A 15,865-nucleotide genomic window follows, 5' to 3' on the forward strand; every position below is an offset into this window, starting at 1 on the left:
TGCTTGAATTATAAAATGTATTGCAATTTTTAATATTATTACTAATCAAAATCAAATTATCATTGATTTTTGTCAAAAGTTGCGAATTTTTTTCAATTTCCGAATTAATTTTATTTATTTTACTGTCTAATACCTCATTAAGGGTATTGTCTAAGTTATTCAATGATTTTACAACTTTGGAGTAGTTTTTTTCACTGCTAAGAGTGTTGAGTGATACAGCTCTTGTGTTTGAATCTATAACATTTTCGATTTTTTCGATGTTAGCAGCCAGATCATTAAAATGTTCATAAAGCAATCCAACTTTATTTTCAAGACTAAAGAATCTTTCGGAATTATTATCCACTGTCATCTGTACCTTGTCTACATTATTTGTGACACTAGTCAGATTAGAATTTAAATTTTGCAGTTGCAAAGAAATGTTTGATGTCTTGCAGTGGTTACACAAGAGAGAAAATTTTTGCAGAGCAATCGTTTGCATTCTTGTGAGTCTATCTGAAGCTTCAGTAATTATTGAATTACAAAAAAAACATTTTATTAAATCCATATTGTAAGTACAAAAAAAAAAAAAATAAATAAATATTTGAAAGAACAAAATGGCAGGTGGTAACCCTAAGATTGTCTATACCACTGTGTATTGTATGTATGTATCAAAGAGTAAAAGCAAGATCACACAAAAATACAAATAACACAAGTAAAAAAAATTGTAATGAAATTGAGTTTAAAATATTATTTATTAAAAAGATGACCAATTATAATTAATTTATTTTATTTTAACTATAACTTACCCCAGAAGCAAAATCATACACAAAATTATTAAACAGATAAATAAATAAATTTAAATTGTTAAAGCAATACAAAAAAGAGAAGTAAAAATATTTAGTAGGTAGGTACTAAAAAAGAAAAGAGAGTGATGGATTGTATTAGGTTAGACACTGTAAAAAGCTACCAAGAACAATTATACACCAAGAGAACAAAAATGAAAGAGTATGAAATTTAGCATTACGGGGAAGCACACATCATGTACGTGATACAAAGGCACTATGGACACATATGTGTACATATCAGATTTAATTATTTTTTGTATATTAACTTTTATTTTTTTTTTGTGGTTAATTATTATTTATTTATTTATTCTTTTTTCACTAATTCATAATAAGATTAAAAGAATTAAAATGGAGTACACTAACAAAATACAGAATTTACATTTAAAAAGAGGGAAAATTAAATTAATAGTTATTTGGACAAAAATTAAATGAAAAAAAAAGAAAAAACAAAAATAGAAGTAGAAGAAGCACAAAAAAAAAAAAGCCAACTTCACGGGGAGAGAGAGAAACTGAAACTCGTCCTTAAGGAATCCTATTTACTAAGAACAATTTTGCTTAACGCCGACGATATATACCTATATGAAATATTTCACAGCAGCTGATTGCTTAGAAAGTCAAAGACGAATTGAAATCACATCTATCTACCCACTTGCACTCCTTTTTTTATTTTCGCGGGAGAGTGAGTACTGAGTAAGGTCATGGTCGTAAGAGATCCTTTTTATTGTTCTCTTTTTAAATTAAAAAAAAAGCTTTTTTGTCGGCTGAAAAATTCTCTTCTCCTTTTTGATTCCAATTTAAAAAGCTCTTGTCGGCTGAAACGTGTCGGCTGGAAAAAATTTTGATGACAATTTTTTTTCTATGGGATGCGATATCTGTATATAATTGTCTGTGCTACCAGCAAGTTGTTCTCGACAATATATTCAAAAAGGGACTCGCCCTTGGAATTCGTGTCAGTGCTTCCCCATAATATCAAATTTATTCTTACTTGCAAAAGATACCAACGTTTTAGTGATATCTGCTGGTGGTCCTTCTGTACTGTCGTACGGCATGTAAGTGGACAAGAGGATGAGCGTTGGAAGCCCATCGTGCTCCAATTTTACCGTAGTCTGGTCAATATTGCTGTAAGTAGTTAGAAGAAAAAGATTAAACTGTTTCTTAGCTACTATGCATTACTATTTTGGCTGTCAAGATTTGACTTGTACAGTACAGCAGTAGTTCCTTACAATGTAGACCCTTGATATTCACTCTTACAACCCAGGGTTCCTGTATCAGGGCTACGTCGTATTGTCTACTCTCCATGAGGTAGATAAGGTTAACAGTTGCGGCTTAGATTGATTTGTAAGATTTTCAATTCCATTTATATAATAGAGTTTAAGTTCATCGCTTTACTAACCTGTTTTCTATCGTTGCGAATCAACGAATCAACAAGTCTGCACCTAGTGATACCAACGCGTACCTTGAAGTCAGCCTTCCTCACGAGTGGTAAAGATTTGTGACTCAATCTCACCACCACTTCGGTGCCATCATTCGTTCTTTCACTCTTGGCCACTTCCCACTTTTTGCTCAAGAGATCACTATTCAGAGATAGGATGTATCTCTCAAGCCGTTCGCTGGAAAGGGTCGGGCTTTTGACCAACAGCCTTCCAAGAGGTCTGTTGAGATCTTTTATCTCCCTTACGTCGATGAGACGCAAGTCGGTGCCTTGCCATGGAGCTTACGTTTTCTGTATGAACTCCCGAAGCCATTCGAGAGTCACGTCGTTCTCACAGTAAATCACCTTGAAACCATGGGCAGTCTTGAGGTTACCAAAGAGTGGAACCGTCCAGCTCTTGACGATAGCCTCATTGACCTCCTCCAGGATTCTTAGTTCAAGGAGATGCGATTCATCCTCAGTCAGCTTGCGTGTGGGCTTACCATAATCAGCTATAGCGACTTGGTGGCCTTTTACTCTAGCTCGGGAGATCCTTAACCTCTTCATCGTTTTATTGGGCGAAGACTTGTTTGGTGAATCGACGTCCTTCCTAGATCTTTTGGAGGTGCTTGGCGCGTCTATGATTCCTTGCTCTGCCGCTGCACGCAAACGCTGTTGGGATTTGTCCAGTGCAATTCGCTCCTTAGTCGTAAGGGACTCGGGAGTCCTTTTGGCAAAGTGGCGGACAATTCTTTCCGCTTTGCGATTTTGTCGGCGTCGTAGCTTGCTCTCATCGAGAGCTCTAGCCTTACGCTGTTTGGTCTTATTGTCTATGACTTTAGCTAGGCTCTTAAACGTCGTGTTGATCGTGCGGTCTGCGGGTTCGAAATCGGTGGTAGTGTTTAGGATATCCTGTGGGCTACGGCCTACCAAGTTATCCTTGCACCCCATTTCATCCTTGCCCTTGACAGTTTTGTCTTTCTCACCCGCTTGACCAGTCGTACCACCAGGCGATAGGACTGCTTCGGCTGATGGGATGTTAGGCACAATGTCGTTTGTCCGTACGATCAGGTCCGTTTGGTTCTTGATCGTATGGTTTGCGGTTTCAGACTCGATGGAGGTGTTTTGGATAACCTGTGGGCATTGGCCTACCAAGTTAACCTTGCACCCCTCTTTATCCTTTCCCTCGACAGCTGTGCCTTTCCCACCCGCTTGATCAATCGTACCAGCAGGCGATAGAACTGATTCGGTCGATGAGATGTTAGACGCAACAACGTGTGACGCAACTCGACGTAGATGGGATGTCCCTCTTCCCTTGTTTTGGAACAAGGGGAGCAGGTGGTCATATCACGGTCTTTCTACTCGTACCTTTTGAAGAGGGGGGTTAGGTGCAAGACTAGCTTTTCCCAAGCCCTCTCTGTCCATAAAGGCACGAGCATTGTGGATCCTCATTCTGTCTTCTTCGGACATCTGGTTCCAGTCGAGTTTTCCCAACCTCTGGATGGTCCTTCTGCAGTTGGAGACTCTGCTCCGCCTGGATGTGTTTGAGAAATTGGAGCTAGCGACTGAGATCTCGCTGGTGCTATCATCGATGTCAATCGCACTAGCTCCGTCCTTCATATCAAGGTTCCAGAAGGGATGAAGAAGTTAATCCTCCTCCTCCTCAGTTAGTTGATGGTATATGTTGTTATTCATTATATATGTTAATATATGCTCGTTCCGCTGCTTAAAGAAGAAAATAAAAGGAAAAAAACAAAACAAAAAAAAGGAAAAATTAAAAGAAAAAAGAAAAGGTTTTAGAAAAATAAGCAGGTAAATTGTAAAATAAAAGTAAATACGAAAAAAATTTGCCACTGGCGACTTCTCCTCTCGATGTTGAGACTGAGAGGCAAAGCCTAAGCCGTTAAGCCCCCTCACCACCGTCAAGGTGGAGACCCGACGAGGGAGTTTTTTTATTCTATAGTCTAGTTACTATTTTCATTCGAATAGTTTTTTCATTCGACAGTTTTTTCATTCAAATAGTTTTTTTATACGATAGTTTAGTTACTGTTTTCATTCGAATAGTTTTTTCATTCGATAGCTTTTTCATTCAAATAGTTTTTTTATACGATAGTTTAGTTACTATTTTCATTCGAATAGTTTTTTTCATTCGATAGTTTTTTCATTCAAATAGTTTTTTTATACAATAGTTTAGTTACTATTTTCATTCGATAGTTTTTTCTATTTGAATGAAAAAACTATCGAATGAAAAAACTATTCGAACGAAAATAGTAACTAAATGAATGAATGAATAATTTAAAACTATCGAAAAAACTCCCTTTAACCCGAAATATTTTGATGCGGATATTTTATTATTTTTCTCTATGGTATATGAAACGTTCATACAAAATTTCATTAGCCTACCACTTATTTTCAAAGAGTAATTGATAATATTGTAACTCTTGCTCTTCAAGTTAAAGACTATTCATAAAGAGTCCAATCACTTTGTACATGATGGTTGAGACGTTTTGATATTAACTTTAATCGATCGGGCGTTAAAAAAATACCTCGAAATCATGTACATATCATATTAATACAAATGTTTCATTACCTATACTATGATATGCAGCAATGCGAGTGCAACACAGATAAATCTTGTATCTACCCTTCCGGATGGAATACCAGGTGGCCCAATATCTCAAAATAACTCTTATATTAGGTGTGTTTTTTATTACCACCGCGGTGCACCGGTCTTAACTGGACAAAAAAAACGCCTCGGGGCTTAACCTGAAATCTTGGCAGCACTGTATATTGAATGTTCCGAAAATAGCAGACACAACAAAAATTTAGAGTTGTCATATTTTTCGCTTTCGTCTTTTTCTTGTATTTTTCATGTATGTTTTACAATGAGATACACAAATGTATGCTAGCAAAACTATTTTAATACATTTTGTCCTTCCAAACGTGAGTTTTCACGTTTTTAAACAAATTCTAAACAATTTATGAAAAAATTAGTTTGGTAGCACACATTTAAAACTCTTCAAAAAGTTAAGCCCAGAGAAATCTCCGGGCTAAACAACTAAGCCCAAGGGGCTAAGGTGTTGTTGTATTTAACATGTAAATTGCTTAGCCCAGACTGCGTTTTTTTTGTCTAGTTAAGACCGGTTGTAATAAAAAACACACCTATTGAGTACTACCAATGATGTAAATTTCATGCTTTTATCACAATGTGCACGATTTAGCTGCTAAGCCGCCCCACTATAGGATTCTTTCCAAATGATAAATTTCTTCTTCCATATACACACACCTTTGGTTATTTTCCCGGTATTTCATACAATGAAATACCAAGTATGGGTTTTTGTCTGTGATAAATTATTGATGTATGTATGTATGGTATACATTTTATACCATGCATGTCAAACTTGCGGCCCCTGACCATTTTTTATAATTTTGAGCTTAAAGCCTGGGTACACAGATAAATTTTAGGGCCCATACAAATTACACTGTGTTACAAAATAAAAATCATGTCAATTACTTTGGAAATGACCTAGCAAAGGTTGTAGGTATTACTAAATACATCATATTTAGGCACTTGACATTTTTCGTAGACCCTCAAAATTTCAAGTTATCGTCGAAAACCGTTTTTCAATGTTTTCAGATTTCAACGATTATTAACTCAGCCATTTTTCATGTTTTGGTGTTTGAACTCTAAAAAACTGTGAAAAAATGTTGTACTTTTAGATTCATCTCATAAAATCTACACAGCCCAGTAATTTTAGGCATTTTTTACCCCAATCTGCGGAAAAATTCCTACTGGGCTCGATTTTGGTATAGACCTTCGTTACGGCGTTGTTATGAAGATGCGAAAAATCGACATTGATATCGCGTCCGCGTTAGAAGTTATAGAGGTCAAAAGGTCACGAAAATCAGTTTTTCGCATATATCTCGTGACCTGTTGCTTGGAGGTCAATAGGGGTATATGGAAAATCTGTTCATCATAAAATTATCTACAAAAATATTGTCTTGTAGTCTAAGATTGATTTGGGTGGTTTTGACCCTCAAATGTTTTTACCCTGAGACCAAAATGATAATTTTATGACGAACAGATTTTCCATAGACCCCTATTGACCTCCGAGCAACAGGTCACGAGATATATGCGAAAAACTGATTTTCGTGACCTTTTGACCTCTATAACTTCTAACGCGGACGCGATATCAATGTCGATTTTTCACATCTTCATAACAACGCCGTAACGAAGGTCTATAGAAAAATCGAGCCCAGTAGGAATTTTTCCGCAGATAGAACCTAAAATTACTGGACTAACACCCAATTAGGTGCTTGAGAATAATAAAAAAATATTTTCAGAAAGAACAAGTACTCCTCTGTTTAGAACTGTAAAAAAATCTGAAATTGAGGAAATGGCTGAGCAAAAAATCGTTGAAATCTGAAAACATTGAAAAACGGTTTTTTGACGATAACTTGAAATTTTGAGGGTCTACGAAAAATTTCAAGTGCCGAAATATGACGTACTCAGTAATACCTACAACCTCTGCTAGGTCATTTCCAAAGTAATTGACATGATTTTTATTTTGTAACACAGTGTTATCGATAAGATGCCCAGATAAATTTTAGGTCCGCTAAATTTCTTCGATAGGTTGTATGGGAGTTAAAATTTATCTTATTATGTGTGTGTTTTGACCAATTAAAATTCGAAGTATGCTTAAATTTATCTCGATCTGCGTACCAGGCTTAAGGTTATTATTTATATTTTATGTTCAACGCACATTCACCTCTTTGTTTTTAATGAACAAATAAATATGGAATGTATCTGAAAACTTAATTATAAATTTATATAATTTTCAGTCAGATTTGGTAGGATTTTAAACTGGCATAAAAATCGTTTGCAAATGTCACACAACCTGCCGATATGTGTCACCTTTAAGATCCATCCTTTATTACACCTTGGTCTGGTGAAACAATGGTATTAAAGAAGAGATTCTAGCTATCAGGAAGAAAACATTAATGTTACAATTCGTCTTTTTTTTATAAATCTGTTTTATAAAAATTCCACCTTTTACTTTGTTTGCGTCCCATAAAACTAAGATCTCGCTGTTTTGGCACCTAGTAAGAGTAACCATTGAGTTTGACATGCCTTATGTATACCAATGCTTTCGGTTTGTGATAAATAATGAAACTAACTATGGTTTCTGCTTTTGATTAATCTATGCGTTTTTGTTGGTGTTGAAATAATGTATGTGTATTAATTGGAAATAACGAAATAAAAAAACTACAATAACGAAGAAAAAAATAACAAAAATAATAAAATATTATTAAAATTATTTTTATTTTATGGAATAAAAAAAATACATTTATTTATATTTTCCAAAAAAAATAATTGTTTTTTTTTAAAGACAATCCAATTAAATAAAAAAAGTACATTGTTTGCTGTTGTCAACTGAACTCAGATGATTCAGGTTGTTCAATATTAATATTGTTAATGGCCGGGTTTATAACACCAAAAGATCGTCTGAATGTCAGATGACATCAGCGAATAATGTACTTTTTCATTTAGGTAATTGGATTGTCTTTGAAAAAATTATTAGTTTTAAGGAAAATATAAATACAAAAAATTAACTTATCATGTTTTGAAAATAAATGGTTCAACTATAAGAACTATTCTAATTTTTTTTGCATACATCTTCTAGTCATTATTGGCTGTTGTACTATCTCAGGGATAGGATGAAGTTCTTTTTATATTGTGGAAAACGTCATAGCTGCAGACCAACACAAAAAGGAGCTTGGGAACGTTTTGATTCTACGATTTCGGAATAGGCTCGAGGCTCTAAGCTTCCATATTTATGCAAGATTGGGTCCTTGCCATAAAGTTAAGAATGTCACGTTATTCCTCGGTACAAGAAATTAAGTATTGGACCGGTTTGGTAATTATCCGGGCGTGAATTCCACAGGGTACGTTTTTTGGAGCTTATCCCCTTTTGTTCGTTATTTTTATCAAAAAGTATGAATTTTTAAACTTTTTTCAAGTCAATCCGTATCTACATAATATGCGCAAGTAAATGGGACAAAAAAATTCAAGATATTTCGACAAAAACTTTAAAAACTGAGCAAAAACTGAACCGAAAAATTGTATTTTTTTCGCTTGGGCCTAATAATATGGCAAGGTACTGTAAGTGGTACATTAGGTGTGTTCTAGTCGCAGTCGGTGCTAAGAAATTTATATGTTAAATGCAACAACACCTTAGCCCCTCAGGCTTAGTTGTTTAGCCCGGAGATTTCTCTGGGCTTGAATTTTTAAAGAGTTTAAATCTGTGCTACCAAACCAATTTTTTACAAATTGTTTAGAATTGGTTTACAAACGTGAAAATTGACGTATTTAACTAGCTTTACTAGCATACATTTTTGTATGTCTATGTAAAATATACAAGAAAAACCCGAAAGCGAATATATTCTAAACATCTTAAATTGTGTTTGTGCCTGCTGATTTCGGAACATTCAATATGCAGTGCTGCCAATATTTTCGGTTAAGCCCCGCTGCTTTTTTTTGTCTAATTAAACACGGTCGTAATAAAAAACACACCTATTAATATTATGTTTCAAGGTTCAAATACATAAACAAAATAATGGAAGAAATAATTTCTACTCTCTCTCTTTTATTTAACATTAATTTTTTTTTCTCATTAGCCATTGAATGATGGTGGGACACCAAGACCCTCGATTTCTGTTAAAAAAGCGCCCCATCCAGCTTTTCTTGAACAATACAATGTAATGGAGCATCATTTAGAACTAAAATTCACAGATCATGATGGCCACTCAGACAAGCCGAGAGGAGCTGTTTTTTCGTTGACGCTTGGTAATAAATACTAATTTTACACTCTTTAAGAATCGCATTGCTAAATTAATGCTTTGTTTTTTAGGTTTGACAATTACCGGAGTTATAGTTACTTTAATCGCGTGTCGTTTACGAACAGTTGGACGTTGGGGAAACCGGCATGGTGGAAAAACTCCTTATTTGCCTGATGAAGATTTCTTAGTAAATGGGATGTACTTATAATTTTGAATAGATTTGATTTCTTAATATTCATTTTCTTGTTTTATAAGTATTAAAACTTATACGACGTATAATATACGTTATCAAAAAAAAAAAAACAAACTTTCGGAAACATAAATAATAAATCGTAAGAGTTACGTCTGAGACTCCACCTGAAACCGTAATCCCGTTTCCCCGGAAACCTCCCTTCGCCTAACGGCACAATTATAAAATTCTAACGGGTTCCCACGCCATTTTGCTAACACAGCAAAACTAATCCACAACGGGTACACCCCCTTTTCCCCTCCCGTTGGCTAAACGTGCCGAAATACGAAACCCTTTGTCTCGATCGTGGGAAGGTTCAACAATTGCACTACTTTTCATGTTTAAATCATAAATCATAAAGTTCAGTCTTAATTCTACCTTTCTGAAATCGAGGTGCAGCCTTTTGCTATGGACAGCGGCCTCGCTTCAGAATTTTAATTTTAAAATCAAATGAAGTGTTACAAAAAATAAAATTTAATAAATATTCAATAAAAAAAAATATATAAAAGAAAAAAACAGTTTAATGTTTTTTTTTTACGGTCGTTCAACGATAAACCATAAATGGCGCAGTCGGAGTGCGTATAAGTACAACTGAAAAAAAAGTGCGAAAAAGTACTACCAATTAAAACTATGTGCGAATAAGTAATAATAATTGAAAAAGTGCGAAAAAGTACTACCAATTAAAACTATGTGCGAATAAGTAATAATTATTGAAAAAAGTGCGAAAAAGTACTACCACTTAAAACTATGTGCGAATAAGTAATAATAATTGAATAAAAGTGCGAAAAAGTACTACCAATTAAAACAATTTGCGAATAAGTAATAATAATTAAAAAAAAAAAGTGCGAAAAAGTACTACCAATTAAAACTATAAATAATTGAATAAAAGTGCGAAAAAGTACTACCAATTAAAACTATAAATAATTGAATAAAAGTGCGAAGAAGTACTATCAATTAAAACTATAAACAATTGGATAAAAGTGAGAATAAATACAATCAAAATACAACATATCCAGGACCAAGTGCAACTAAACAGGAGCTGAAGCTTTGCATGGACGTAGTTGATGAACTGACTAATTTGTTGGAAAGAATAAAAATAGATCCAGTCATCATGACACCACCAGTTGTAAGCAACCTAGAATTAAGTATAGACCCAATTAAATATTTAAACTCCCTTCCCACATATAATGGTAATATTGAAAACCTTCAGAATTTTATAGATTTATTAGATAGGATTCAACCTACTTTATCTAAATATGACACTAATAGTCAGCAAATATTCCTAGACATAATAAAAAATAAATTAGTAGGAAGAGCTCGAGAGGCTCTAGAGATTAATAATACGGTTTCAAACTGGGACGATATTAAAAAAGTTTTTTATCAATATTTTGGGGATAGAAAAACAGACTTGAGGGGGCTACAGTTTTCAGACAATTGCAAAATTTTTATGACAATATAAAAAAAGCTCTAAGACGACTTAACAACAAGACAAGAATAGACAAAACTCTAACAGCAACACTCGAAATAAAAAAGAATTGTGAAATGGCCTTACGTCTTTTCAAGAGTAAAATACCAGAACCAATGAAGGGAATCCTTGCATGTAGGCAACCAAAAACTTTAGAAGAAGCAATGGAAATCCTATTTGAATCAGGGTATGCTTACATGAAAACAGAACAAACAAACTTTTTTGCAAACAATAGAAAACCACACAGAAATAAAGAAAATACTTTAAGAAATCCATTTAGAAGAGATGAACATCAAAGCAATTTTAATTTTAACAATAATTCATCTAACAGCGGACAGTTCCGAAATCAAAATTTTACTCCAAGTAGACAGTTTCAAAACCCTAGATATTCTTCGAGTGGGCAAGTAAGAAATTACAATTCAAATTACGATAACTTTCCATCCACAAGCGGACAATACCAAAGGTTCAGTAATAGACCATTTTCGGGACAGAATAACTCAAACGACACAGTAGAACCCATGGACACTACGTCAGCAATGAGCAGACAAATAAACACCTTAGAAGCGCAGGATTTTATCAAGGAAAGCTTAACCGACTTCCCTATATAGTTTGTAGAACAAAAAACAAAAAATTCACATTAAGGATATTAATTGATACCGGTGCTGACACCAGCATATTAAATCCAGGTATATGGAATGGAAAGTACTTTCGACAGATCGATTAAGGTAATGACGACTAGTACACCTATATCAATTAATACTAAAGTTAAAATCCCTTTATTCGAAGAATTCAAACTAGACAAAACCGCAGAACTTCTGGAATACAAGTTCCACGATCAATTCGATGGTTTGATAGGCAATAACATCCTACTCCCTTTAGAAGCTGAAATCAACTACAAAAAGAAACTTCTAATTACAAATGAAGCCAAAATACCCATTTTTTTCAACAAACAAGAGGTAGATGCTTGTTTTTATGAAGAAAATACACCTAGTCTATGTATTTACCACGCTGAGACAAGTAAAGACCCAGTGATGGAACAAGTACGACTAAATCATCTCAATAATGAGGAAAAAATCGAAATAAAAAAATTAATATCAAAATACACAAACATCTTTTACCAAGAAGGTAATGATCTCTCGTTCACCCATGCGATTAAGCACGAAATTAGAACGGCTAACGACATACCTATTTATGTCAAAAACTATAGATACCCGGAAGTACACAAGAACGAAGTACACAAACAAATAAATGAAATGCTGGAACAAGGAATTATCCGCCCTAGCAAATCTCCCTATTCAGCTCCAATTTGGGTCGTCCCAAAAAAACTGGATGCTTCGGGAAAACAAAAATGGAGGGTTGTCGTTGACTATCGTAAATTAAACGATGTCTCGATCAACGACAAATTCCCTATACCCAATATTGAGGACATTTTTGATAAATTAGGTAAAGCTCAATACTTTACCACGCTCGATTTGGCAAAGGGGTTTCACCAAATCGAGATAGCCGAAGAGGATATCTGGAAAACAGCGTTTTCCACAGACAATGGCCACTACGAATTTGTACGTATGCCATTCGGCCTGAAAAACGCTCCACCTACGTTCCAAAGGCTCATGAACTCCATCCTAGCGGAACATATAAATAAAATATGTCTCGTTTATCTCGACGACATTATAGTTTTTTCAACTAGCTTACAGGAACATATCGATTCCCTTACAAAAATTTTTAAAACTTTAAAAGTAGCTAATTTAAAAATCCAACTTGATGAATGTGAATTCATGAAACACGAAACTGAATTTCTAGGACACGTCATAACAACGGAAGGAATCAAACCGAATCCCAACAAAATTTCAACAATCAAAGAATACCAAATCCCAAAAACAGCTAAACAGATAAAAGCATTCCTTAGAATAACCGGTTATTACCGAAAATTCATCAAGGATTATTCAAAAGTAGCTAAGCCTATGACAAATTTCTTGAAAAAGAATGCGAAAATTGATGTTATAAACCCTGATTATATTGATAGCTTCGAAGAATTAAAAACGTTAATAACTTCAAACCCTATACTTAAATATCCAAAGTTTGACAAAAAGTTTGTACTCACAACAGACGCATCGAAATATGCTCTGGGAGCCGTTCTATCACAAGATTCACACCCTATATGTTTTGCTAGTCGCACTCTTAATGAGCACGAGATTAACTATTCAGTAATCGAAAAGGAGCTTTTGGCGATTGTATGGGCCGTTAAATATTTTAGACCCTATCTTTATGGTACAAAATTCACAGTCCGCACAGACCACAAACCATTGCTTTGGTCAGTGCCGGTTTAAGCACTACCGGTGCCCCTGGGCAAGATTGCAAGTGGCGCCTCTAAAAGAAAATTCATTTTAAAACAATTTTTTAAAATCACGAAAAAAGCAATAGCAGATTATGTCTTACCTCTCATATACTTGTTAATGCATCTATTAACTATGTGCAGTTTATTAAAGTACATAAGGTTAACTTAAAAAAAAAATTAAATAATCATGTCATTTAGGCTTAATTGACAAGTTTACCTTTATCTCTGACTTTTTTGTTTAAACACATTTAAAGAGTAGGTACAGTTGGTTTTATTTGAACAATAATTTTTCAAAAAATTTTTCAACTAGGTACATTAATATCGTTTTCGATTGGAATCACTCAATGATGCACTCATTCTGAAATCCAATAAAAAAGTTTGAATCGCTTCCACCCAATTCTGAAATTTAATATCTGTATTGGTGAAAAATCAAATAATTTTTTTTTGTTTTTTCACTAGGAGAATAAAAAACTTGCAGCGGGCTTCTGAATGATTCCGGACGCTTCCGCACGGCCAATCGAAAACGACATACATTTAAAAGTATTAGGTTTGTTCGTTCTGAGCTCTAGGGCACTCTGGGTCGCACCGAATTCGTTGTCAAGCGTTTTTTGTAGCTCCTTTTCAACCAGAGTTATTTCCTCTGTGTTCGATGTTCGCTGATGAAACTTAAGCTCTGAGGTGTTCGATGAAAAATGAAAACCCGAGAAACTCTGATTTTTTTGACAGTTAATTGACATGATTTAGAGTGCCCTGGAGGGGGGAACAACGAACAGACCTATTTTTTTTTATTCTCACACACGAACGTAGTTCTTATGAGAAATGGAGAAGCTGTCAATTTTTGGCTGGATTTTGGGTTTTCGGGATTTCGGGATCTTGGGATTCTGGGTTTTCGGAATTTTGGGGTTTCGAGTTTTTGGGTTTTCGGGATTTAAGATTTTCTGGATTTTGGGCTTTCTGGATTTTTAATTTCGTGATTCTGTCCGTCTCCCTTCTGTGAATATTAGGATTGCCTAAGTCTTTCAAACAAATTGGGGCGCCTTGTTCTTCAAAGATGAACGAAGATTTTGGACACCATTGTCCTTCCGAAAGCCAAACAAATTAACCCAAAATTGGGGGGCGCCTTCATTCTTCAAAAAGTTTAGGACAAACAATACGAGCGCTGTTGAAAATGTAAAATAGAACAAAATTGGGGCGCCTTTGTGAAAGTAAAAATGAATAAAACATCGATTGGAAAGACTTCGTTATTTATATAACTTTTGTAAAAGTTCGGGGCGCCTGCGGCGCCCCTCAATTCTTGCGCCCCTGGGCGACGGCCCAGGCTGCCCCCCCTAAAACCGGCCCTGGCTTTGGTTAAGTTCCCTAAAAGAACCTAATTCAAAACTTCAACGATGGAAATTGAAGTTAGAAGAATTCAATTTCGAAGTCGAATACGTAAAAGGAAAAGACAACCAGGTAGCAGATGGCTTGTCTCGCCTAGAAATTAATTTTCACGAGAATTCAAATCCCAATAATATCGACCAGGTTTCCATAATTCCAACAATTCATAGCGCTCGCGAGGATAGCACCGAATATATTCCAATCATCGAATCCCCAGTAAATATATATAAAACTCAAATCATATTACACCACTCTGATGGTTTAAATAACCACAAACTTTATAAAGTCTTTAATAAAAAAAGAATAGTTATTGATTTTAAAGAGTATAAAGAAAAAGTCATGCTAGACATTATGAAATCCTTTTTCCCAACGAAAGGTATGGTCGGAATATACTCCACTAACGATCACCTTTTTGCCCAATTTCAGGACACTTATATTAAATTTTTCAGCAAAAATAAACTTCTGCGTTTAGTCAAATGTTCAAAATTACTTGGAGATTTAGACAACGAAGAAAAGGTATTGGAAGTAATTGATAAAACACACAAATTATGTAACCATCGTGGAATAAACGAAACGTATGAGGAGATAAAGAATATCTATTACGTTCCAAATTTAAAAGAACAAATAGCTAAATTTATTAACAATTGTGAAATATGCAATTGTTCAAAATTTGAAAGACAACCACTTAAAATACCATATTCAATTACAGAAACCCCCCAAAAACCAAATGAAATACTACACATAGATATTTGGTATGCCAACATAAACCTTATGTATGTTACAATGATAGACAAGTTTTAAAAACACGTAACAGTCTTTGAAATAAGACATAGAACGTGGACATGTCTTCTTAATTCTCTAAAAAATAGGTTCGCTAATTTTGGAACCCCCCAAAAAATTGTGACAGATGGTGAAACCGGATTCTCGTCAATCATAATTAAAGAATATTTAAAAGAATGCAACGTACAATTACATGTATCCATCCCATATAAGAAAACAGGAAACTCAGACATAGAAAGGTTCCACTCTACGTTGAATGAGCATATAAGAACTTTTAGAGCAGATAAAGAAAACAATGACACACTTAGAAACAAGGTCCTAAAAGCTGTTCAAATATATAATAACACGATCCACTCTTCAACAAAACAAAGGCCAATCAACTTCCTTAACGGAATAATTAATAAAGAAGACTTTCCTAAAATTACAGAACTAGTTCAAAAAAATAAAGCAAAATATACACTAAAACTTAACAAAGGTAGGGAAGACATTGACTTAACTGAAGATAGGTATACATTCCTCAAAAATAGAAATAGCAACAAATTAAAACCAATCTACGATAAAGAAGATCCAGAAATCATTGACAAAAACTATTTAAAGAATAGCA

The 15,865-nt window shown here is 34.5% G+C and overlaps 1 protein-coding gene across 1 annotated transcript in view; it reads left to right on the forward strand.

Moving 5' to 3' along the window:
* Nucleotides 1-9,313, forward strand: part of LOC129907393 (uncharacterized) — a 157,452-nt gene extending 148,139 nt beyond the window's left edge. The window contains exons 8-9 of the mRNA XM_055983573.1: nucleotides 8,914-9,082; nucleotides 9,147-9,313. Of these exons, the coding sequence (XP_055839548.1) occupies nucleotides 8,914-9,082; nucleotides 9,147-9,283 (306 nt within the window). The 3' untranslated portion in view covers nucleotides 9,284-9,313. The remainder of the gene's footprint in view (nucleotides 1-8,913; nucleotides 9,083-9,146) is intronic.
* The last annotated feature ends 6,552 nt before the right edge of the window (nucleotides 9,314-15,865 follow it).

This window comes from Episyrphus balteatus, chromosome 1 (assembly GCF_945859705.1).
Source record: "Episyrphus balteatus chromosome 1, idEpiBalt1.1, whole genome shotgun sequence".
In the NCBI taxonomy this organism is placed as follows: domain Eukaryota; kingdom Metazoa; phylum Arthropoda; class Insecta; order Diptera; family Syrphidae; genus Episyrphus; species Episyrphus balteatus.